Source organism: Pocillopora damicornis, chromosome 10 (assembly GCF_964200805.1).
Source record: "Pocillopora damicornis chromosome 10, jaPocDami1.2, whole genome shotgun sequence".
Classification (NCBI taxonomy): domain Eukaryota; kingdom Metazoa; phylum Cnidaria; class Anthozoa; order Scleractinia; family Pocilloporidae; genus Pocillopora; species Pocillopora damicornis.
The window spans coordinates 16,110,177-16,134,666 of record NC_142679.1 but is presented as its reverse complement, the minus strand read 5'-3'; the positions used below and the strand labels follow the sequence as shown (position 1 = coordinate 16,134,666).

Genomic DNA, 24,490 nt, shown 5'->3' with positions numbered 1-24,490 from the left:
AAGCGCTTTCATTAGATTATCAGATGTCCCAGAGAGCTTTTTATAAGGACTGGGATTTTAAGCAAAGTTAAAGGAAAGAATTTTGTGGACATTGAAATTAGTGAAAAACCTCTCACTTATTTTTTTATTTTTTCAAGAGATGGCAAATTATTACGCAACCGATTACGTAAAAATAGAAAAATTAGCGATTGCCATGAATGCGAAGGTTTTAGATTTTTTTTTTTTTTAAGGAAAAATTCATCAGCTGTCGTTATCTAAAAAATCAGAATCGGCTTTGAATAAACTTTCACTTCAGTAATCTTTTTTTCACGATTCTTTATGAAATAAATTTTTTATTCCCCTGCGAAAGTCCCTACTTGCAATTGAATAGATAACAGGATTGGCCGCAGAGTTCAGCATGACAAACACCGATATTGCGTACAGCAGGTTCTGATAATAATCTTGTTTCCCCATTGCAGGCCAAAACACAATGGTTAGTCTGAAGACGTTGAGAGGAAGCATTGTAACTGCAAACACCAAAACCATCGGTGTGAGAATTTTCTTTGCCCTCCTGTTTTGACGCAGGCGCACATTTTTTGTTGAAGAGACACAGCACCTGTCTTCCAATGCTCCATTACCATGTGTTATATTTTTGATAAATGCATTACTTCGTTGAATTATACGCGAGATCGCCAAATAAGTCCATGAAATCACAGCTAGAGGTAACAAATATGAGAAAACTGTCAGAAAAATCATGTACGCTTGTGCAAACAACCGCTGTGGCCAGCGAGGACCACACCATCTCCCGGTTGTTCTCTGATATTCCACGACAAAGTAAAGTGGTAAAGAAGGTGCCAGAAAAGAAACAATCCATGCACAGGCAACAACATACTTGGCCCTCTTCAGCAAAGTCCTGCGTTTGTTGGGACTATAAATCCGCGGTGTTATTATCTGTCGATATCGGTCGAAGGCAATAACAGCAATACACCAAACCGATGCCCCGTGAAAAATTTCGGGAATGGGATATAAATAAAGGCAAGCAAACTTCCCAAAAGGCCAGTTATACGGCAATCTTTCTTTGATAGCCATGAGCGGAGTTGACAGCAAGAAGATTCCAAGGTCTGCAATAGAAAGATTTTGTACAAATATATCCGTTGTTGACTTTTTCCTTTTCATTTCTCGAATGACGGTGAAAACCAATACATTACCGAAAGTTCCCAGCAAACCAACGACCAGCTGAAAACCTATTTGTAACTTTGTGATGAAAGGTGAACTCAAATCTTCATCCGAGTCATTGGAACTGGATGAGTTCCATAACCATGTTGAGTTGTCGCAACTTCCGATATTTATCGTGCAGTTTTCTTTAAACTCATCAACTGGCATTTCTAGGTCTCTTTGTTTTTTTAACTAAAGTTCTTTCTTCGATGTATCGTTCTTCACGCGCGCGTTTGACCTCTGTCTAATTCTTGTTACCAAGAAAGCGATAAAGCCAATGGCGAGTTTCGCAATTTTCAATTAGGAAGTCCGCGGTTTCACCTAATAAATTCAGCACGATATCGACAGATCTCATAGGATTAAGACTTCTTATGACCTCAAAACCTCCTTAATACCACTCCGACGTTTCCTACCGTTTTACTGTTTTAACTTTCATTTTAATGACGTTCTTGATTCAAACCCCTGCTGTGCATGCGATAAACAGACGGAGTGAAATGTAACTTTAGGCCTTAATTTAAAATCATCTCAAAACTAAAAACCGCTCAAAGCTCTTGGTACCATTCAATTCCAATATTTTAGTGTAAGTGTTCGCCCACCACTATACAAACAATGAGCATGCATTGAAGTGTCGAAAAATAATAACGGCTGATGCTGACATACACCCTACTTTGTAGCTCTGTCAGTTTGTTGATTTAAAGCCGTTCTTTCTACATTATAAAATTAATTGTAAGTTTGTTTGAAAGAAATAATAAAAGGCTCATTTTTTTAGGAAAGACAAGCCTTAAAATCCAGTTTGTGTAATTCATCGGCTTCTTGTCAATGACTAAAAAAAATCGTTGAAATGAAATATTCACGTAAACAATCCTATGAAAGAGTAGATCGGTCACACTTTTTTCACAATTCCCTTCATCAATACTGGATCATTTAGTCTGCTCTGTTTGTATTAAGATATTTGACAAACTCGACAACATGAAATAAACTGCACCTTAGTTGTACTATCCGAAAAAAAAATCTCTGATTTCTCTTCGCATTCTGAATAATCATCTTGAACACGAGCTTGTAAAAGCTGATTGAAGCTTGACCATGAAAACACTAAATACAATACCCAAAAAATTTTCGATTTTTGACCGCACTTGAAAGAATGGCGGTTAAAAATACAGATAGATGAGAGTCACTAAACGTTTAAAATACACCAAACAATTATTAAGGCATCATCTCTTGAAAATGGCCTGTCTTTATTTGGTTTTTGCCTGCGTATGGGTGATTCATCACGTGTTGTTTCACCAGGGGAAAAAGTAAATAAAGTTAGAAAACGAAAAAAAGACATTTCAATGGTTTATTTGCAAATTCAAACGTCTCGATGAAGGTAAATACTTCCAGACCCTTATTCCTGCCGTGGTATTTTAAGTCGTGCAAGGTTTGTGTACTCGAAGAATATTTCCTTCTCTAACGAATTTTCAAATTTTCGGTCTTCAGTGTGGAAAAGCGCCCGGTAATAGTCAAGACAATAGTCTCTCAGCTTTCATCTAAATGAAAGCCTGAGAAACTGACAGCTGAGCTCATGCCACGCATAAGTTTATAACCCAAAATGTCCACTTTCATATTTTAGTCCTGAGAAAATTGAACGGCGCTTTCACAAGATAGTTAATTATTGCAACGCATCGTCCCCCGCTAAAAAAGGCTGTTTCTGATGTCGTTCCTGCGGGGAGAATTCGTGACAAATCCCCGAGAAAGGTTTTTTTCGTTAAAATTATTCAAAAGAATCATGTGAATATGTTAGAAGCCCATGCTGTTTGACTTCCAAAATAAACAAACTAATTGGCACTTGTCGAAAGTCTAATTTCAGTTTTTAACTCTATTTATTTCGCGGGAAACTTCGCTTGTGAAAGCGCATTTCGACAAACCCAATATGGAATGCGAAGGCTCCGAGTAAATCTTCATTTATTTGTGACGGCAGTATGTTGTGCATATAGACGACAGATATTCAGTGAAAATAAAGCTTGTCTAACTGATGGAGAATTCTTTTCCTCACTTTTATATTTAATTTACGCTATTTAAAAAATGATCAAACATTTGATTTACATATGCCTTTCGTACAGTAGTCAAACTCGTGATGTCAATAATTGATGATTATAAATATATTTCGGCAATTATTTGTTTAGCAAAAATTTCTTTGACTCACGCCATTCAAACTACAAGTATGTAGTAGTACTGCCTTCAAAGCAATGTGATAATTAGAAATACAGAGAGAGCCGGCCTTTCACTTCTGCGGTATGAGTCCTGCTGGGAAACTCGCCAAGGGATGACTACTTCGGGCAATGCGGGGGTGATTGATTCTTTTTATTATTTTTTACCATTCACGATGTAATTAAATTGAGTTAATGAAATACTCTCGAGGTATTCATGCTGTACAACAAATTCTTGTTTACGTTTCTTTCACTCTGAGTATGGCTGACTCTTGAAGACAGTTACAAAGTCGTGTGATATTGAAACTGTGAATCGACTCACTCAACAACTAACCGCGTACTGTGACTTTCAAGTCGACGAAAAAGAACCTTTCAAAAAGGTATGGAAATCGCTATAAACAATTTTTTTGTAACATCTGAGGTTGAAGAGGATGAATGTTCCACTGATATTTTTATTAGTTCAAGGAGGAATCCATCGCTTAGAATAGCTGCACTTTCACGCATATCAATAAGATGTTCAAAAATATAATCCACACTTTTTTAGTGAACATTACACTTTACAACTAGAATTCACCAAGAGAAAAAGTCCCGTTATTTTCTATTGAATTCATTAGTGCGTAGCGTCTAATTTGAAAAAAATTTTCATTGAAAACTTCTTAAAGCTAAGGGTTGTCGTGATACTTTGATTCAGAGAGAAATATCTTTTAAATAGAATAAAACCCCTGAATTATCGAAACAATCACCAAAAAGATTAGAATACCGACTCGTCCCCAGTCTTCACTAATTTTCCTAACCGGTCGTGTGAGCGCGAAAGGGAAGCTTTACTAAGCTGAAGCGCTCATTTTTTTCACGTGGGCAACTCTCTCGCGCTTCCCTCGATCGTTAATGCTTTAAAGTAGAGAGACGACTGCGAAGGAATCAGTTGGGCACACAACTCGAACAAGAATGGTTAAGAATGGAAAAGACTAACTCGGACTGCAAATAACGAACTTGAAATCCGCCGAACAAAGCCTCTTTTGATTTAAAAATCTTGAATCAAGGGCAGGGATTTTTTTTTAGAAAGGAATGATATCACACCTAAAAAAAAAAAGGAAGAGAGGGGGGATGGGAGGCTGAGGATTCTTGTTTTAAAAAGCCTATGAATCCCTGTGTGGGCCATCTCATTGTGTGGGCCATCTCATTGTGAAGGCCCGTTGTGATCCTAGGTTACAACTGGTAACTAATCTCATCTAAAGTCTTCTTTTGTGTAAAAGGAATTTTAATAGTACTTTCAAGAAGTTTGAAGATATTCAACTGATTAAAACAAGAGTCTCTCTAATATATGGCATCTTCAGCACCAAACCAGGGAATTCTGAGAACAGAGCTTTATTTCTAAGGTTAGGCCCACTATCCACATTAAAACAGCCTGATTGAGCTGCTTCCCAAAACGCCGACGTCACCCCTTTTTTTTTTCGTTACTACGAGATCCTATCAAGTGTTTCTAACACGGGTGACTGTTGCCTTTCTAGAGTTATTCAGCGTACGTTCTGTAAACGCGAAACATGTTAAAGGCGGGTAGGAAACGAGAGTTGCGTTCATAGTAAACAGTCCGTTTTGAAATCTTGCTTGCTGTCATAATGAAAACGAAATGATGGACAGAGAAAGGGTGTCTGGATAGCATTGCATGAGGTGGAATAGCGTGCAATTTTAATCCTGTTATGTTCTAAATTTGATCCGAAGACCAAGGCAATATTTGGAATATTCGTGTCTGGATAAGACTGCAGTACCTTACTCATTGTTTTTAAAAATATCATCTTTCTCAAAGACCAACATCAAGTAAGTAAGTTCCCTGGTTCAGTATTAAATATGTGTTTATTCAAGAGCACTCGCGATACTCGCATCAAACATCAAATGATTCTCCCTATTTGCGATAGTATCTAAAATATTTATACCAGTGTTTTTCATGAAGGAGCTGAGCTCATTTTAGTCCCATAATTTCCAACATTTTATGATCGAACCGTTTGATTTCACCCTGATGTCTTCAGAATAGGCATACGGTTAAAAGCACTTTTTCATCCTTATAATCCTCTGATTCAGTTAAAATCAAATTTGTGGGAAATTAGACGATGGGGGTCGTGTATAGTGTTTGTAAACAAGCCCCTCAAAAGCGCAACCTCTGCCCAAACAAATATCATGAAGAATCGCAACAACTGTCCATTTGATCTTAACTGTCATCACGCTACAATTGCACTGTTTAAGTTAAACCCTGCATAAATTCAGTGTAGGACATTAAACGCATCTCCGACCGTGCGAAGAATAACAGATGAAAAGCTAAACAGCGAGGGCGTGCAAGGTTGGTAATATATTCGGTAGTGACCTTAGAAAGGTATGCCTACTTGAGTAATTATTGATCAACGTGCTTGTAACGAGAAAAAAAATCACCTTCAACTTTCTGAGGTGGTCGTAAGCTATCTGTGTCAGTTCTCTCTCTCTCTCTGACTCCTTCACCATTCTTGCGATTTATTCAAGTATTTTTCTCACTTTAGTCATTTTTGATGTTTCCAAATTAATATTTGTAGCCTCCTTTTCTTTAAGGGTATCTCTTAGTATTAGAAAAGACGATTACTGGCTCTGTTTGATATTTAAAAATAATGAGAGAGAAAGGGACACCTGAATTGGTGGCAGGAGTTGTTGCGGATGAAAACTTTATCTTCGTACGATCATGTGGCATGCGAGTTAGTTTGTGTTGTTGAAAAATAACGTAGCGTGAAATATCACAACGAATTCTACACTTTAAGTGGCATCGGAATAGAAAAATTCAAATAAGATATAAGACACGATTAAATTTAAATATCGTCAAAAATATTTTTCTCAACATTTCTTTGAGTAGCCTCAGCTTACGGTTTTCTACTCTACTCATTAGTGCCACCAAACTGTGAAATTACATAAAAGCCTCAGTGAAGGAGAGAAGCGTTGTTTCACTTGGTAAGCGGGTCAACTGTTTTTGTTTTTTTTTTTTGCTTTTGTTTTTGTTTTTTTTTCACCCGTTATTTCACTAACTAGCTCAATATTAGCTTGATATTAACCCCTTCATACCCGGAAGTGGTCAATATGAAATTCCCGTACTCTCTAACCCCCACAAGACAGCCATCTTGGGGACAGAGGGAAGTGGTGGTTGAAGAGAGGCGGCTGTCACTGGTAAGTACAGGGGCGAAATAAGGGTGGAAAGGGGGAGTAAAGTGGCCTATACCGCTGCTCTTCCGTGTGTATCAGCGGGCACAAATTTACGCGGAGAGAAGGAGCAGCAAATGGCGTACAGTAGCACTGGAAAAGATCTATGCCGGCAGACTCTTCGGACTTCTGCCTTGTTGTTGACTTGAAAAAGATTGTCACTCCTAGACTTCCCCCCTCCTAGCTTCACCCTTGGGGTAGTATAGTATCCAGACCTTTCACTGCCAAGCGGTTGTAAGGTTCATTTTAAAGTTACACGGTAGGGTCTGTGTACGAGATTGGGGTGAGGATGATAGGGCGAACATTTTTAACGAGTAAACCCGCACAAAGATAGATTTGACGATCAAAATACAGGAAATCATTTCATGTGGAAATCATCAATCCAACAAAACGTGTAAGGTAAGATAAAAAAATCAGTTTGTGCAACGATCACTTCTAAGCGGACGATGAATAGTTTTCTCCTTACTGAAATAGCTTAAAGCTGTCACTGGTTGTCTGCTTGAGTGAGTGATCGCGTCTTTTATCACACCGTTCATTGGTCGATAATGATCTGGCTGTTGTCTTGAGTTTGAAGCACTGATTGGGACTCGTTTTTGAGGCTATAGCTTTTGTCAACCGTCATAGAAAGCATCGCTGAGAGAAAAGAAGTGGCTGATGCAATAAAAGTCCAAGAAAATTGACTCTAAGATCTTGGAGCAAGGGGGTTACCTTTTTTTTTGTATCTCTTTTTCGACAACAAATATTTAGGGTGCAAAATTATCCGGCCAGTGACGATGAAAGGAATAGATTTAAGTCATGGCGTTATCATGGTCATCATCACATTATATTGTGATGTACGGAAGAGATGAGAGACCTTCTTCATAAAAAATTAATCAAATCACAAGATTAAATTGATTTATGAATCAATCTACATATGTTGAACACATACCCAAACATTTCACATATAATAAAGTTGTTGCAGCGCTGGAGTTCTTCAACGCTAAAGACCTTCAAAATCTTGTCAAAGTTCTTTAAAAAACAGTTGCTTCTTGCGTTTTACAATCGTTAGGACGGATGTGGGCCGGCTGCCCCAATAAAAAAAAACGCTGATCTCTTTAATTTCTCAGACATCCCTAAGCATTTGACAAATTTACCAGAATTTAGAGTGTAGGTTGCATACCTAAACCACAAAATAGCAGGTAGAAATCACGTAGAAACCCAATATATTTCCAAGTGTATTTGTTTAAACGTGTGAACACTGTACATGCACACGTTTACCGTGATCTCTTACTTATACACTTGCATGCCACAGTTGTTAATAATGATCGAGAATCAAATCTTTTAAAGTAAAATGAAAATGACGGAAACCAGACTGAATTAAGCCCTGGAAATGAAGCAACAAACATTGTTAAAACAACTCAGTATAGCTCAAAAATGATGTTTTACGTAAAAGCGTAAGACAAATGAATTTATAAATTAACTGGATAATTTTAACCAAAGCTTTGCTTACTAGTTGTAAATTCAGAGACCACTGTTCAAAATGTTTCCTAGGCTTAATGATGTAGTGTGTTATGCTATGTTTACAAAACACTAGTCAGGCAAGAACCTTGGATCAGTTTTGTTTAACGGAATCATTTCTAGACACAATGCTTAAACTGAAATGATTTAGCAGGTTTTATGACCGATACATCTGCGATTTGAATACACCGGGAAGAACATGCTGATTCTGTTATTCTACTCGATTTAAAAATATTGCAAATCTTTAGCTCGATCGTCGAATAGAGACAGATGATTTCACTTTATCGTAGCCGTCAGCGCTCCTTTTTGTCTTTGCATAACCTCAGCCAACATTTCTTGTTTTAACATGTTATTTTTAAAACAACAGGGAAAAGGAGGCTTAATCCTCCACTTCCAACACCCCATTGCTAATTTTCCTCACTGTCCACCACACAATTCTGATCTCAGTTCTGAGAATTTGGTATTCGATCAACTAAGAATCCGACAGTTCATATTTTCCTTTACTCTCGTTACTTGTCTGCTTGGCGTTGTATTGATATCGTAAAGAGAAATTCTGTCTTGGTCACTCATGGGATTTCAACAACTCTCCAGGCTGCTATCGGAAAAACAGTTTGTTTCAGTAGCTTCTGATTTTAACTTAGCGCTTAAACTTCAAGGAGATAAAGATGTTCAACCGGCGTAACTCTGAAACGAAAAAAACCAGAGGCCAGTGCATATCGAATTTATTGTCAGAGACCGTGCGAAACAGACCATGTCACAAACCTCAGCACAGACTGACAGAAAGTTGCTCCAACATATGAAACGCGTTTTCGAACGGTGAAGTTTTTTAGTTTCAATCAGAGGTGTGTGATGAGTGAAAACACTATAACTTTTAAACGGAGACAGAAACACCAATATTTGTCTGTTTCCTTCAGGAAATGTATAACTGATAAGGAAACACAGCCAAGAAATTTCATTGGATTGGAGGTAGCGAGGCGAGAAAATGTCGGCCAAGAGCCCTTGATGTTTGCCCGGCGCCTTCCGCGGACTACACCACTTCTTCCCGCGGAACAGAACTTGACCTCCCAAAAAATTTAAATCCGTAAATGCATGTCAATACTTAAAAAAAAGCCATGACGCTTTCAGCAGAAAAGCTGACATTTAGAAAAAATCGCTAAAGCAGTTAGTATGCACGACAGGGGAGCAATTACTAAATCAACACCTTGGTGTAATGACAGATGAACCGCGAAGTGAAAAGGGCTCTATTCTTAGCGTCATGGCCTAAAACTATCCGAAGCGCTGCTTCGATGATTGACGGAAATCATAAAGAAACTGTGGATAATACTTCCTCGAGGCGAAAAACCAAAACGATATTTGTTTTGAAGAAATTAATTCCATTACGGTGGAAACTTTTCCATATGTTAGGTTGTGTTCGCGAATCAAACGCCATTGCTTAAAGATCTTGTTGGTGAACCCTTTATCACAAAACCAGTTCCTACGATCGCGGTTTTGTTGTGTAAAACATTTCCTGTTCACTTTGAAAAAACAAAAGGAGAATAATATCTGGCTTAATTACAAATTTTCTGTCGATAAACTAATTACCCACAGCTTTTTGTGCAAACGCGGGCAAAGTGATTTACGCATTTCTTTTTCATTTTCTCTGCTAACAAAGAAGGTACGAAAGAATTTTGTACATGGATCATTGCGACGACCTCTAAAATTGATTTCCTTGAATTATCCGGATCCCTGTTGGATCTTGTTACATCATAATTATTTGCAATAATCAGGACACGAAAGTATCTCGCACCTTTTTATAGGAAAAGCTGTACGCATATAGCACAGTAATAAGCCCTCTTGTCTGCCGACTTACTGTCTGATTTAAGAGGGCAAGATGACAAGAGATAAAACATGGGTAAAAATTTCGATACAGATGTGTGACGAGTCATTAGACTCTTCAACAATTGCTTTATGCTTTCACAACGGTCCCAAACCAACATTGAATAAAAGATTAAAAAGCGCTTGTAAATTACTTGTTATTGGGAATTACTTACCTTTGTTTCTAGCAATGAAAAGTGCATATGGAATTCAGTTACATGTGTACAAAGCAAAAACGCGCTTTGAGTGACATATCTCTCGACCACCCGTGGGGGGGTTGTTTGATCCTAGCTCTCAGGAGTAACATTTCGGGCGCTTCTGTCATTCTGTCATACTAATTTGACAAATACCCGCATTTTGACGGCTATCTGCTCATCAAATCGACACGATCCCAAAGAACTTGCGCTGAAGGTGGCGTGTGAGTGTTAAAAGGCGTCGAAACTCCGCGCGTTTGAACATTATTATTAGAACTGGTTTGTTTTGGCAGAACTTTCCAAAAAAAGCGAGTGAGAAGAGCTATCATCGACCGATCAGGGGTCATAGAATTTTCATACAACGTTTCAGAGATCAATAACAGCGAAGATGGTGGTTTATACTCGAAAGGCAGGCGGTTAATTTCCCAACCACGAGAGTCCCGCCCTGCGTTCATCATTTCTAAATTTCAGTTTAAATTAGGAAACAAAGCATTTGGCTTCTTTGTGCTTCGATCATCAGGTGTGCTGTGACTTTAAAAAACCCTTATGTAAATACCGGCTGTGGAATTCACTTGTGGAAAAATCACTTTCAGCGGGAGTTTATCTGAGCCCAGTAAAAACTCTATCGTTGTTTACGCGTGCCAACGCAAAGTAATTTCGAAGATTCCAAATTCTAATGTACGACGCTTATTGTGTTTATCTAGTTAGTCTTTATGTTTATGTCCACCTCAAACATGGCCCTTTTGCTATTTAGAAAAAAACAAGAAAAAAAAGCCGCGATTGCATTGAGCATCCAAACTTGAGTTCAGGTGAAAGAGAGAAAAAAAAATATAGTTTACCATTACTCTCTTAAACCCAAATTACAATATGAATGGAGTGCAATAAGTGATTAATTGTGTGTTTTGACATCATCTGCATAACTGTGAATCTTTTCTTTGATTAACAGCGCAAACTGTTCCATAACACCGCTGGGTCACAAAGCGGGCCTATGATTGATTAGCTGACGGAGACAAGATTGAGTAGCAACTGGTGATAATATGCGCGTTTGGAGCGAACGTACGATTCTGACACGATCTTGGGGAATCAACACAAGTGGATAAAGTAGAGATTAGACAACCAAGTCTATAAACTAAATCTCCTTTGATTGTTTGTCGTAATATTATCAACTTCGAGTACTAGACATCCAACAACAATTCCATTGCCGTCATTTCCGTTTATTGAATTTGCACTCAAAGGACGTCAAGTTCAGGGAGAAGAATTTGAGCACATGCAAATGATCTGATTAGCACAGCTATGGAATCAACGTATTTTGTATCCTTCAAAATTTTTATTATTTCAGTTATGGTGATTCCCAATTCTTATTATCAAGGTTCTTCGACAGTGACAGCGTCATTCCCTTTGACAAACTTGTGTTACGACAACTACGGTAGGCCTCAAAGATGTTTACCAGAATTTCACAACTTGGCGTATGGGAAGAAGATCAATGCAAGCCAGACTTGTGGCAGGCCTCCTCGAAAATTTTGCAAATGGGAGCTGCGCGGATATACATGCGATGTATGCGATAATAGATTTCCAAGCAAGACTCACTCGGTCAAATATCTCACTGATTTGCACAACCAAAATAATGTGACTTGCTGGCTAGCGGATCCTAAGCAGTCCCGCCAGAACGTGTCATTGACACTCTCGCTTGGTAAAACATACGACATCACCTATATTAGCCTACAATTCTGTGGCCCAAAGCCGGACTCTATGGCCATATACAAATCAGTGGATTTCGGCAAGAGATGGCAGCCGTATCAGTTTTACTCTAGCTCATGCAGTCAGATGTATGGAAGGCCTGAGAAATCTTTCGCCAGCCAAGAAAATGAACAAGAAGCACTGTGCACGGATGCACACCTCAAAAAGCCTCTTCAAGGAAGTCGGATAGCGTTCAGCACGCTAGAGGGACGGCCCTCAGCTAATAATTTTGAATCCAGCCAAGTCCTTCAAGAGTGGGTTAGCGCGACAAACATCAGGATTGTATTCGACCGCACTAGCGCGTCCAAAAGGAAACAGGATTATTATTATTACGCCGTGTCAGACTTTGCGGTGGGTGGACGGTGCCGCTGTAACGGACATGCCGCTCGGTGCCCCATCGGTCGTGACGGACAGCCAGTTTGTGAATGCAGGCACCACACGACTGGTAGCAACTGCGAGCAATGTAAAGCATTTTTCAACGACCGACCGTGGAGGCCTGCAACCGAGTCCTCTGCAAACGAATGTGTAGGTGAGCGACAAAAATTGGTTTTTTTTTTCCTGTAAAATTTTTCGGTCAATGGATTATTATTTGTCTACCATCATCGATTGAGACTGTTTACGTGATCTTGTATTGTTCCTGTGAGAATGTTTGCGTTCGCTAATTTGCCCTCTTATCAGGCTAACTTATAATGACTGTCGTCGATACTTATTTAGTCGCATTTAAGTCTAATTAGCGTGTACAAATTGACGCGAAAAACACTATCTAGAGTTGCGAAAACGCCTTTCAAATTGGACTCTTGTCTTTGATTCAGCATTTGTTACTCCAACTTAATGAGAGCTACATTTTGAGATTTCAGCTCTTAATGCCCCAAAGTTGCGGCATTCCTACAAAGACACAAAGGAACAAATCGAGGTCCCTGAATGTCTGATGTCGATTTAGTGGACAATAAATGAGGTGTTACCTCCTAAAGACAGCTATTTTCTCTGTACATTAACAAGGGGCGTTGATGTGTCATGATTCGTTTCTTGCCGCACACAATGACACGTAAAAAAATAATCGTCTCACTCAGCTCAAATCTTGGACAACTATCGCCTAAATTTAGAAACTTTACTCAAACGTGCACGATAAATTGAAACGATCAAGTCAATGTTTTTTTTAATCATTTTTTTTTTCGTTCTAACTACTCGTGAAATCTCAACTACGCGGTTCGTTAGAATTGAGACATCGCAAGTAAATTCACTTTTAATATTGAAATATGTTTCGAAATGAGTGAGTGCCGACCATCTTGAAATACCTCTTATACACTGTAAAGAATTTAAAACAACCCTATGGCGATTTCCGATTTAAAGATATTGGCATCAATCGCGACAAAATAACGAATAGGGGCAAAACTTTATTCATATACACATATAGATTCTAGCCTTGCAGCCTTATCTTCTTCTTTTAAGCCCCCTTCACTGCATAGAGACAGTTCTTTATTTATCTTTGAAGAATTTAACAAAATCCGGATAGAATTAAAAGAATTTATCGCGTTTCCGCGAACTCAAATCGATATTACAAAGTGAACGTTATTAAAAAAAGATATTGTTTGCATGCGCTTTCGTTGCGACATGAAAATCGCGCTTACAAAAACCCGAAACAAAAAAGCAATTAAAGGAGAGAATATTTCTACAATCATAGCTTAGGAGGCTTCTTTAATGAAGTCGGTGAAATACATTATGTGATTTTGCTTAATTGAATCAAGTTAGTATAATTGTTCGAAACCGTGAAGCGGAGTTTATATTTTAACCACAGGTAGTATGACGCATTTCTTCTCGTAGTATCCAGAGATCAAGATTTTGAGATTGCCAAAATTGAAAATATATAGCAGCATGAGTCCTATTTTAAATTTTGGGATTTCAGTCTCTGGAGTAATCAATAGAATATGAGACGATTAATCTTACTTCTGAAAAAAATCTTAAAAAGGGTTAAAAAGTCATTCGAAAATTTAGGGTTTTTCAGGAAGTTATTATGTACTTTTTAACAGTCTGTCATTTGCAGCTGTTGTGGACAACGGAACGGACCAAATGCTAACATCACGTAGTCTCATAACAATGATATTTCCGCTTTTGTTTAATGATTTGATAACACGAAAGAACATTGTTTTTCTTGATAAACAGCAGGGTATATTTTTTTGTAAGGCAAATTACTTGAAAGACAATTCATGTTATGAAACCCTCTGTTTACCAAACCAGTCGATTAAGGGAATATTAGACATGTTTAATGTTCCATTTAAGAGCTATTTAAGCGCTTGTTAGAAACCACAAAGAAAAGATGACTGATTTTACATTTTCAATTTACAACAACGATGTGACTATCGCCAGCAATTTCCTCCTTTTAGTTACCAACTGAGTCGTATTGTACTATACTTCAAAGCGACGGACACGGAACTTTACAGATGTTCACGTATTAACTTTTAAGCTTCTGCAATTTCCGCTGATTTTGACAAGCGCTCATCACGCTCAATACTCGCACTTGATTTGCGGCTTCGCCTGTCTTCCAAACGGATCCAACGCGATTGTGATGCGACTTTGTCGGTCCGCCACACGGATGAAGCAGTCTCCAAAGTGTGCAGTGATTAATGAAGTGTTATTTAATGATCTGCTGTCATTGACAACCCAGGATTGTCGTTTCATGCAGGGTAGAAACCATAAATCATAACATATGGACAGAAAATTCGTCTAGAGGCAATGCCTGTAACCTGTTTGTCTGTTAATCTCCAATGTTTATGGTGCGATTCGGTGTGAAGTTGTAGAACAAAAGAAAAACTCCTCCATTCTATAGATGGCCATAAATTTCGGTGATAACATAAACTTGCTTGATTGTTCTTGTTATTGCAAAGGTCGTTTACTGATAATATTGACAAATAAACATTCACGACGGGGACAGCAATAAATCACCGAAACAGTGACATTTCGATCCATTCCTATATTCGTGGGGTAAATGCATATGACGCCCAATTTAAACTGAAATAAAGCATCATAGCGATCTATGAAACTCGTGACTTTTGTGTTAACCCGAAGGTTTAAGCGGCTCTCAAGTGAAAACAAATCTAAACAAATCTAAAAGTAAAAGGGATCACTTCCAAATGAAAAGCTAGAGAGATTGACTAGTTTCATCACCCATCATCGCCAAAGGGTGTCTTCTTGATGGAGCACTGAACTCTCTTAACCAGCTCACAAGAAAGTGTATAGTATCTAGATGGGAGAACTAAAAGTCGAATCTTCAGAGTTAACATATATGTAGATGTATTTTCTCACACATTTTTATTTATTTATTTTGTTTTCGTTTAGCCTGCAATTGTAACTTGCACGCCAAAGCGTGTGAGTTTAACAAGGAGTTGTTCAAGTTGTCTGGTGGCCACAGTGGAGGGGTGTGTATCCACTGCAGACACAATACGGCTGGAAGGTTTTGCCATTACTGCAAAGAGGGCTACTACAAGGACTCTTCAAAGGATATCACAGACAGAAGAGTCTGCAGACGTAAGTGAATTTTGAAAATCGTTTTGTATCGACGCTGTGAAAGTTAGGAGATACGCATCCTTATTAACGTGTTCCAAGTTCTCAATCAGAAAAGACGAGTGAAAGAGCAACAGTGAGAATAGGCACAAACCAGCGGGTGTCCCCCAAACCCTTTTTCAGACTTCGCAACAGTTCCGAAGTCAAGAATTGGAAAAATTCATCCGAAATGTGGCCCGAATTACGAACCAACATAATGACAAGCTCCCAGTTAGCTTGTTGGCTCAGTTGGAAGAGCACTGCACCGATATCGCATTATCTCCCTTCCCCCACACGGGGCCCTTGTGGAAAACCAACCGAACCAGCTTATAATGAACGATGATTAAGCTAAAACAAACTTGTGTCCCGATTGCGACATATCTCGAACGTCGTTAAGAGGACAGCGGAAAACATATATTTTTGTATTCTTTTTTTTTCGTTTTTGCAAGCGAAAAACCGATTATTGAATTCCAAGAGATTTGTGATTCTAGTTAAGATCATGGTAGCATTAATATGCACTCGGAAACCTCTTGAATCTGTAAACAGCTCTTTTCTCTTCATAACTATCATGATTTAAAAGCCGATTACAATTTTGTTTTTGAAGAGGTAGACGCATGAGATCACTAAGCTCCATGAAGGATTTTGAAATATTTTTTCGTTCTGCTCTGTTCAGACATCGCCGCCGTTTAGAATTTCACGAGAGACAGTAGACAATGTCACTTTGGAAAGATCAAGTCTAACGCCCGAACTTTAAAACAGCTCTGAAACCTGTTCAGATATAATTTTTTCAGCTCTGCAGAGTGTTGTATCTTGATTTGCTTATTACGATTTAAAAAAAAAAACAGAACAAAGCGAAATATAAATATATGTAAAAACAAACGAATGAAAAGGGGTTATATCTAACTCGTTTAAGAGTTGTCAAGCCAAAATTAAGGGTGTAAAGGGCTAAATTGTTGCTGTGGTGATTAGCTACGTCGAAAGGAGGACCGTTTAACAGTCGATCACCTAGCTTTGCATGTTGGAATGGCCACTAAATTCTTTCCCTTCGAGAAGCTGTGATGTCTGACACTAATTCCCTCTTCTTAGGTGTGATAAATTCATACTCAAACCTCTTAGCCAAATCTTGCAAATCGGATTGCTGATGAAAGCGAGAAAACCAAAAAAAAAAAATCATCGAAGGTTTTATAGTTCAAGAGGTTTCTTAGTGCAGGCCGATGAAACGGTGATAAGATCTCGACAAGAACAAGAGATCTCTTCGAATGTTTGCATTCTTACCAATTAAGCTTAAATATTTCAAGTGAGGCATTTACATTCCGTCTTAAGCTCTTCCATTCTAGGCCATTCCCTTTTATTTTTGGTTCATCTCAGTCATTTTTTTTTTTTGTTTATTACGAGAAGCTAATTCTTTTTAGAGCCCTCATCAATGAAAAATTTTGACGCTGAAAAACAAAGTCAGAGCATCATACAAAAAGGGAAACGTTTTTCTTTGGCTGGCTGTTTGCAATATTTAGGCTTTCCTCTACATTATTTCTGCAAATTTTTAGCCGTCATTGAGTTGTTTATTTAACCACAGGAATAGTTTGCCCGTGCCTAAAATCATGTGTTGATACTAGCGTTCCCATATGAAGTCCGTTCAAATTTTTATGAAGTGCAGCAGTGTAAATCTTGACTGTTTCTTTTTTTACTACAATCAAGATGTTCAAGATCCTTGTCATTTCAAAAGGGGGTTCTTCTAGACATCTGCCAGAGCTTTGAAATATTTGACATAACTGGTGAAACTGACTTGTCAAGGTCATTACCACAGCTTAATGAATTGCTGTGATCGAGACAAAGGCTATATTCACCGCATTTCGTCGTTTGCAAAGAGACTATAAAAAAATTCTAGCTTAAAATTACGATTCTAACCAGACAGTACGATATGTGACGCACTAATTAAAGGCCTTGGAAAAAGAGCATGAAGACTTGTTTTTGGAAAGGTTCCTATTCCTCTCTGCGGGAAAGGCCGTCAATTCCAGAAAAGTTTAATGTGATGGTGGTTGAAGTAAACTTGGATAGGTATCTACTCGCTACAACTCTTTCTTCACGTGGAATTTAAAGTCTCAAAATATTAAGTCAAGAACTAAATTTAGTCATTCCTTCAATTATTCCATTCAAGCCGGAAAACTCATTTCATTTAATTTGTTTTAATTGATGGGAAGGACATAAAACAAATAAAGCTAAAGAGATGAGGATCTTAAATCCCTGTTTAGCTAATAACGTATAAAGTTACAGCTAATTTTGTTGTTCTTTCTTGATGAAAAGCTGTCTATCCCACGTTAATTTGACTCGGAGTAACTTGAGTTACGTACGTTTGCGCTAAACTAGGAACAAACAGGCTTGAAGGAAAAATATTAGAAAAACATGTTTACCACAACGGTAAACAAAGTAGTTTACCTCCATACAACAAGATTCATGATATTCACGCCCTCTTTTAAAAATTAGTAACCTGTAACCATTAACAAGATCAACTGCGAAGGCAAAATGCCCTTAACAAAGCTATTAGTGCAGTGAAAAATGGCAGGAAATGACTAAGAATTCCACTTTTCATTCTTAACTTTTACATCGAGATTTTCTCGTTTTGTTTGAAGGCTATGATGAAAGTGACTTTATGCAAACAGTCACAGGCTATATCATACTCCAGTCTCGGGTGAGGACAAAAGTAATCTACGGTGAAAAAGAAACGAATCCATTTTTAGTCTTGGCTAACGCGCATTATCCAGCTCAGATCACGAAGGTTATTCGCAGATTAAGTTATGCAAACATATAAATTGGATAAGAATACTCACGGCGACCTGCCAGGTCAACAGGATTAGTCTGCGTGCGAGAATACAACGGTTTTAACCTCACGTGGTATACTTTGGACATGCACGAGTTGTCTCATTTGATGACATGAAGGTGTAATGAACTTGGTTCAGTTTCTAAGGTTGATTTCTATCTAGGTTTTTGCCCACACGAAGCCTAAAAGGATTAAAACAGTTTCAATATCTATTTTAAAGACACATTTCACAATAGAAGCACGAGAGAAGCAGAATCATCCGCTGCTAAAGCGAGGAAACTTCCTTTTCACGCCAGTTCGACGCGCATCAAGATTTGACCACATAGTGAAACGGGCTGAAAAATCTTAGCTCCTCTTTTCCTGTTTTAGTCAAACATCGAACCTGATAGGCATGTTTACCTGCATTTAGGAAAAGACCTTTGCATCAAAAGGTCAGCCAGTGATAAATTGGATTTGTATGGTTTTGAAAAGGAAAATTCCCATCCATTTCTGATCTCCAAAGTTTTGGCAACCTGTTGGGGACAGTCCAAAGTTGAGAGTAGCTGGCTCATTAAGACATGAGCTTTAACTGACACGAACTTTAACATGAGCAGTAACTGTTGTCACAGAGAACTAAATTGTTCTGAACTGTACTTTATTGTAATACAAAGTATTTCTAAAGCCATAAATTACCAGGCTGGAATCAAAGGGGCTTTAATTGAAAGGTACATATATAGCCCTAAATACAACACAATGAAAAGCTTGTCCTTACAAAAGACTTGTCCTTAAAAATAGACACTCGGTTTGCTCTTCAGAGGGAGACCAGTGACCTGGTGATCACGAGAGCTTAGAGCTCGACCGGCGCGTGTCTGCACTTGGCCGGGTCATCGTGCTCTGTCCTTGAAAGTAACATTTAACTCTCACCGAGTTACTCTAAGCCCAGGAGTTTTCATAGAGAGCATAAAACTGCTAAAAAAAACTACGTTTTAATTCTTGAAGAACGAGAGGGGGGAGGGGGGAGGAGGGAACTGATCTAAGTTCCGGCGCTGTTGGCCACTTTGCTGCGTGCGAAACTAAGCGCTGTAGTTTTATCTTCGGCCAGTTTAATTTTCTGTTTTCAAATTGGCGGTGCCCTCAGTCAAATTTTGAGCACATTTGACGACAATTTTCCCACGATGGCACCACTCTTTCGAGTCTCAGGACGCGGTAACCAGTAAAGTTTGATTCCTACTTCTCTTTGGATAATATTCAAATCTGTTTCCTGAGCATTCGTCTCCTATTAACGGTCTTAATTTAGAGATGAATTCATAGTTAAAATACTCCGATGTCTCTTTTGACATGTGAGGTCTTTCTTAGAATAGCCAGTCGCCTTGTTTCTACTCCCTTCAACTTACAGGGGTATGGTTCTTCCATTTCTCTATGCGCATGCTGAGTCACGCTGCGGCCGCTGTTCGGTGGTCTTGTCCACTCTATGGCACGAGAGATTTTTTCTGAACTTCATCACTAAACAACAACATATTTCATTTGTAAAGGAGCTGAAAAGAAACGTAGGAAAGTCACACAAGGGCTTTGATGCCGTCCGACGGCCTTTGTTATTAAATCCCTGCTTCACTCAAGTAGCGCAGACATCGTGATGAAAGGGAAGCAGCATAAGTATAGAAAGTGGCGTTCGTGAGGTGAAAGGTGTCGTAAAGGCAATAGTTTTTTTCAAGTTACTCTCATGTCATCACCTTTATAATATCAGTTCAGCAAGAGATGTTACTTTCAGTGATAAGTTCAAAGTCCGAAATAGTAATAATCTTCCCCAGTCATTACTCAAAGCATAAGATTTTGTTAAGTTCCTCGTGGATTGGGGTAGGAGCAACCCACACGCAAAGTTTGCGACAAAATTAAGCTAAATTAGTATTCAAATTAGTTTAATTGAATTATTATGCGATCCTTCCTTTCCAGAATTTCAGGATTATCGAAATAAGATCTTCCTTTTTCGTGGACTACAAAATGGCCACAAAAACTATTTATTTCAGATTCCAAAGTCGCCTTCGTGAGCGGTTCAGGTCTGTGAAACCCTTTGATCATGTGCTGGGATAAAATTCCAGCGCCACTAATCGATAAGTGACCCTGTGGTGGTGGTCCGTGTTAGTGGGCGTCTTAGAACTTAGAAAATTACTGAAGTTAGTCCCTCTAGGGCACGATTTTAAGGGCAGAGGCTAATATTGTGGTTTCGTGCTGACCGTGAAAACTTATTTGATTTAATATGTCTGACCCGGTTCACCTTTTACAAATTTTTTTACGATTCAAGACATATATCTCATGTATTTGTCACGATTTTCATGTATTTATGATTTTTTCTATCCGGTAGCTGATGATAAGCCCTGTTCTTTGACATTATCTCTTATAAAGTGAAGTAGGCGCTCATTGAAAGGCAACTGCAGAGTAATCGGAGCTTACTTGTAAAGCCTCTGATAATGAATGCGTTGCAATGCAACTCAACAAGTAATTAATGTTGAAAATATCTTATTACCTTTCTTGCTGAATGTTCTGCTGCTTGTGTTGAAAACTGATCGCAAAACTTAGTTCCCAGCGGAAATTTCAGTCATCACGGATCGAAAAATTTTGTTCTCGCAAAATATTTAAGACCACCTATGAACTTTACAACATTAGAAGAACGAGCTTATCATAGTCAGATCATAAAAGAAAAAAAAACTTCTTTGAATGTGTTTGTTCAGTTTGTTAGAGACATGTCTATCCTGCGTAGCAGGTGGTTTTTGGGGCGCTCGACAAAAATGAATGTGGCGTGAAAATGAGCAGCGGTACTTCCCCTAAACAACCAGGCGTGCAAGCTGATATTAGTCATTTGTTCTTGTAGCATGTTCCTGCCACCCGCGAGGATCGATGGGAAAAGTTTGCGACCAGAGCACAGGTCAGTGTCCGTGCAAGGAAGGAGTGACTGGAAGAGAGTGCGACAAATGTGCAGAGGGTTATAAGACTACAAAGAGCGCCATAGCACCTTGTATCAGTGAGTATTCTTTGGAATTAAAACTCTCCACGTTTGTTTTTCATTGGAAAATGAGGAAACTGTTTTCTGAATGTGCTAATCTCAAACTGCTCGTGATATTCTCATCAATAATATAACATTTCCCCTCTAAACATACGGATTCTTCGCCAGGACACTTCCGAGACTCTCACATAATATCTCCCCCTCCGGGTCACACAAATGGTTACACCGTTTTTGAAATCAAGGCAACCTGACTGAAGATAAGGCAAGGTGGGGGGAGGGGTCTGACGAAACCGCCATGAGTAGCATAATAAACCTTTAGGTTTGCAGACAAAGATTTTACTTTACATGGGAAGTAGGCTCAATTTTCGCCGTGCTTTTGAGTCTGGTCCTACATGAACACGAGCTTATTTCCCAAACAGAGGCCACTGGTCGAGTCTAATTGTTATTTTCATATTTAAATGTCATCCTCGATATCAGTGGACTGATTCGTTCTCAGAGACAATTAAAGTGAAAAATAAGGGACCAGTAAGAGAATATAAACTGTTTAAATTCTCTTAGGGGTTCAGTCTTTATTCAACCTCCCCCCCCCTTCGGTTCCCCCTGAAAAACATTTGATACCCCCCCCCCCCGCCCCGCCCCCAAATCTTCGACTTTTCATTTCTTTGTATGCGTTCGTTTCCAGAACCACCATACCCGGTGATGTCGATTCAGCCCGATGGATCATGTAAGTTTGCGATTTTTGTGCATAACTCGTAACTGAAGATTCTCCACAAACAAACCGCATTAACCATGTTTGCTCTGACAGAGGGCTCACGGTCGAAACATCATTTTTAGAAACTATTTACGGTGGCAATCTACATTATCAACTCTGTTGATAAAAACGAATTATCTTGTGACCCTCCAACAAACAGAGCACCACAGTTTCTTTAGAATCTTACCGCCTAATCGGTTGACGGATCTGGAAGCCCATGTGGAATGTTTGAGAACACAAATTACGAAGTTAACGAATTACGAGCCAACACTAATTTGAATCGAGATAGGATGACATGAGTAAATTCTCTTTAGTGTGAATCAAAACCGAGTCAATAGAAATATCATTTGAAAATGTTTTTCCAATCTATCGCAGCCTGCTTCCAGTGCAAGGGAGCCGGTCTTTCAGGAAGGAAATTCTGTCGAAAAGATTTTGGTAAGTTTTCTCAGAGTAAAGCCACAAGGTGTCCTTGAACTGACGGATTGGGGGGGGGGGGGGAAGGAAGAAGGGGGGGGAAGGAAGAAGGGGTGGGGCTCGATCGTTAGAAAGGAGCGGCCAGGATGAATTATACTCTTCTTCTTCCGAACCGTCGCCCAGTTTTGATAGATACCATTTACAATAAGGTTTTTATTTCTCTGGTTGTAAAAACAGGCGATAGTTAAACGATGTTGATTTAGCAGAAACGCAATCTTATTTTGTACAAGAACATAACTCATCCCAAATGACTCTGGCCTTCTGCGTAGCTTTATCATTCTTCTCAGTGTCTATAGTAAAGCCTTTGTCTAAGGAATAAGAGGAGAGGTTATTTAAGACAGGCGGCTTGGAAACATAGAGTTCTGAACGAGAGACTTGTACTTGAGGGGATTTATTCCATTTTAATAGAGAAGGAAGATTGTAAGAGAGGAAGGTATAAAACAGAGGGAAGCAGGGAGGGGACCCTTGTGACATGACAATGTTTCCCTTCACTGTCGATGTTAGATATGACACGTTCTTCTCCTCCATCGAAAGTCGTTTGTCCAAGTTCTGCATATTGTCGTGAGTCGCCAAACATCTAGCCTTTTATTTTTGTCCAGATAGGGTATACTGTCTTTAAGGTCTCAGCAACTGATCGCAGCACCCTAAATAATCCTGTTTAACAAATCTGTAACCGTCCTATCTGAGCACTGTTATGATTTTTGCTTGTTTGTTTACTTGTTTTATCAGCAATGAAAGTCGCTGTTCTTGGGTTGGACAGAACATTGCAAGGAGAATGGGTTCGAGTGACCGTCAACGTCATGACACGTTACAAGCGTTCATTGGTCCGTTTGAAATTAGGAAATGAATTTCTTTGGATTCCGAAACGAGACCACAAATGCAAATGTCCCAAGCTCCGTCCCGGCCGGCATTACTTAATAGCTGGCTCAATTAAATCCTCTCGTCAGAGAAGGAAAATTGTTGTGAACAACCGCAGCATGGTAGTCACGTGGAATAAGAGCATGGAGAGAAGAGTGGAACGAATGAAGAAGAGGTGTCAAAAACAAACACGGCTTTAAATATCGATGTAGTGAAAGCTAGCGTTCGGAAATGTAATTAGAAACCAGGAAAACGAGGATTGGAAAGAACTAATTCAGAAGAGGTGTCAGAACGAAACACGATTTTGAACTACGTCGCAATGCACAGCAAGTCTCGAAAATTTTTGTAGACACAAGCAAAACTGGTGTGGTAAAAGAAACAGTTGATATTGTTCAGTCTGGGGTACTTGTGAAGAAAGCGAGAATATGAACAGAGGGGGAAGAAAGGAAAAGTCTACCGGTATATCGGTAGAATGTGTTTCCTATCTTTAGGATGTCTTGAAGCAGCCGACTTTTCTCTTTCTCTTTTAGAGGCCCTCAAACAAAAAATTGGAAAACCACTAAATTCTTCCGTTTTTATCATCTGAACACGTGAAAAACCACCTCGCCAAACAACGCGTCGATCCACGACGAGGCTCTCATAGTTTTTTGAAGATCTTTTGTATTTTTTCAAATATTTTTCCCTCAAAAAAACTCCAAGATCGTGAGTAATAACAGAGCACAATATTCATTTTCTATGATTTCCGATTGAGATTATATTAAATCATAGTTAATATGTAACCCCAAATCGTTGTGAAATGTTTCAGGAAATTAACCTGAAATTTAAATAATATATGATTGTATAATTCCTCCTTATTGATGACGTCAATCACTATTGTGTTTGCTTCCTTTGCTCAATTCGTATGCAAGTAATTATCAACAGAAAAAAATGCACATCGTTTTAAGAACCCAGTCTACACCGCTGAGTGCACATGTACCCTCGATTACTGCGCTCAAGTCCCAAGTCTTCAGACGGCCTTAAGATCTCGCCATAATTTCAACTTCACAGCAACCTAGCGCTCTTAACCTGTCGCGACTCGCACTCCCGTTCTTAATTCAGCGCGACTTTCACTGCGTTTACTTTTAAGTTCTTCTCAAGCTGCATAAAAAAAGTGGTCCTCATATGTTATCCTTCTGGTGAGCCGGGTATAGTTAAGAATCCACCATT

General features: G+C 38.9%; 2 protein-coding genes across 4 annotated transcripts; one reads left to right on the top strand and one right to left on the bottom strand.

Annotated features, from left to right (window-relative positions):
• Positions 1-105: 105 nt before the first annotated feature.
• Positions 106-2,800, bottom strand: LOC113679345 (galanin receptor type 1). Its single transcript, XM_027196300.2, has one exon. It carries the CDS (start codon positions 1,360-1,362, stop codon positions 307-309), a length of 1,056 nt encoding a protein of 351 aa, XP_027052101.2. The 5' UTR covers positions 1,363-2,800; the 3' UTR covers positions 106-306.
• Positions 2,801-3,632: 832 nt separating this feature from the next.
• Positions 3,633-24,138, top strand: LOC113679323 (netrin-1). Of its 3 annotated transcripts, XM_089185916.1 has the most exons (8): positions 5,576-5,712; positions 6,283-6,344; positions 11,082-12,401; positions 15,206-15,394; positions 21,070-21,219; positions 21,884-21,925; positions 22,328-22,387; positions 23,156-24,138. In XM_089185916.1, the coding sequence occupies exons 3-8, from the start codon at positions 11,429-11,431 to the stop codon at positions 23,482-23,484; spliced, it is 1,743 nt and encodes a 580-aa protein (XP_089042042.1). In that variant the 5' UTR covers positions 5,576-5,712; positions 6,283-6,344; positions 11,082-11,428; the 3' UTR covers positions 23,485-24,138. The 3 variants fall into 3 exon arrangements, with proteins under 3 accessions (XP_089042045.1, XP_089042042.1, XP_089042044.1); XM_089185919.1 differs by lacking the exons at positions 5,576-5,712; positions 6,283-6,344 and adding an exon at positions 3,633-3,760; XM_089185918.1 differs by lacking the exons at positions 5,576-5,712; positions 6,283-6,344 and adding an exon at positions 6,861-6,989.
• The last annotated feature ends 352 nt before the right edge of the window (positions 24,139-24,490 follow it).

What these genes read in the sequence shown, in the direction of transcription:
- LOC113679345 (XM_027196300.2), bottom strand. Translation starts at nt 1,362, where the DNA reads ATGCCAGTTGATGAGTTTAAAGAAAACTGCACGATAAATATCGGAAGT.
- LOC113679323 (XM_089185919.1), top strand. Translation starts at nt 11,429, where the DNA reads ATGGAATCAACGTATTTTGTATCCTTCAAAATTTTTATTATTTCAGTT. An exon ending in CTCTGCAAACGAATGTGTAG is followed by an intron (nt 12,402 to 15,205) that starts GTGAGCGACAAA and finishes GTTTTCGTTTAG; the next exon opens with CCTGCAATTGTAACTTGCAC. An exon ending in ATTCTGTCGAAAAGATTTTG is followed by an intron (nt 22,388 to 23,155) that starts GTAAGTTTTCTC and finishes TTGTTTTATCAG; the next exon opens with CAATGAAAGTCGCTGTTCTT.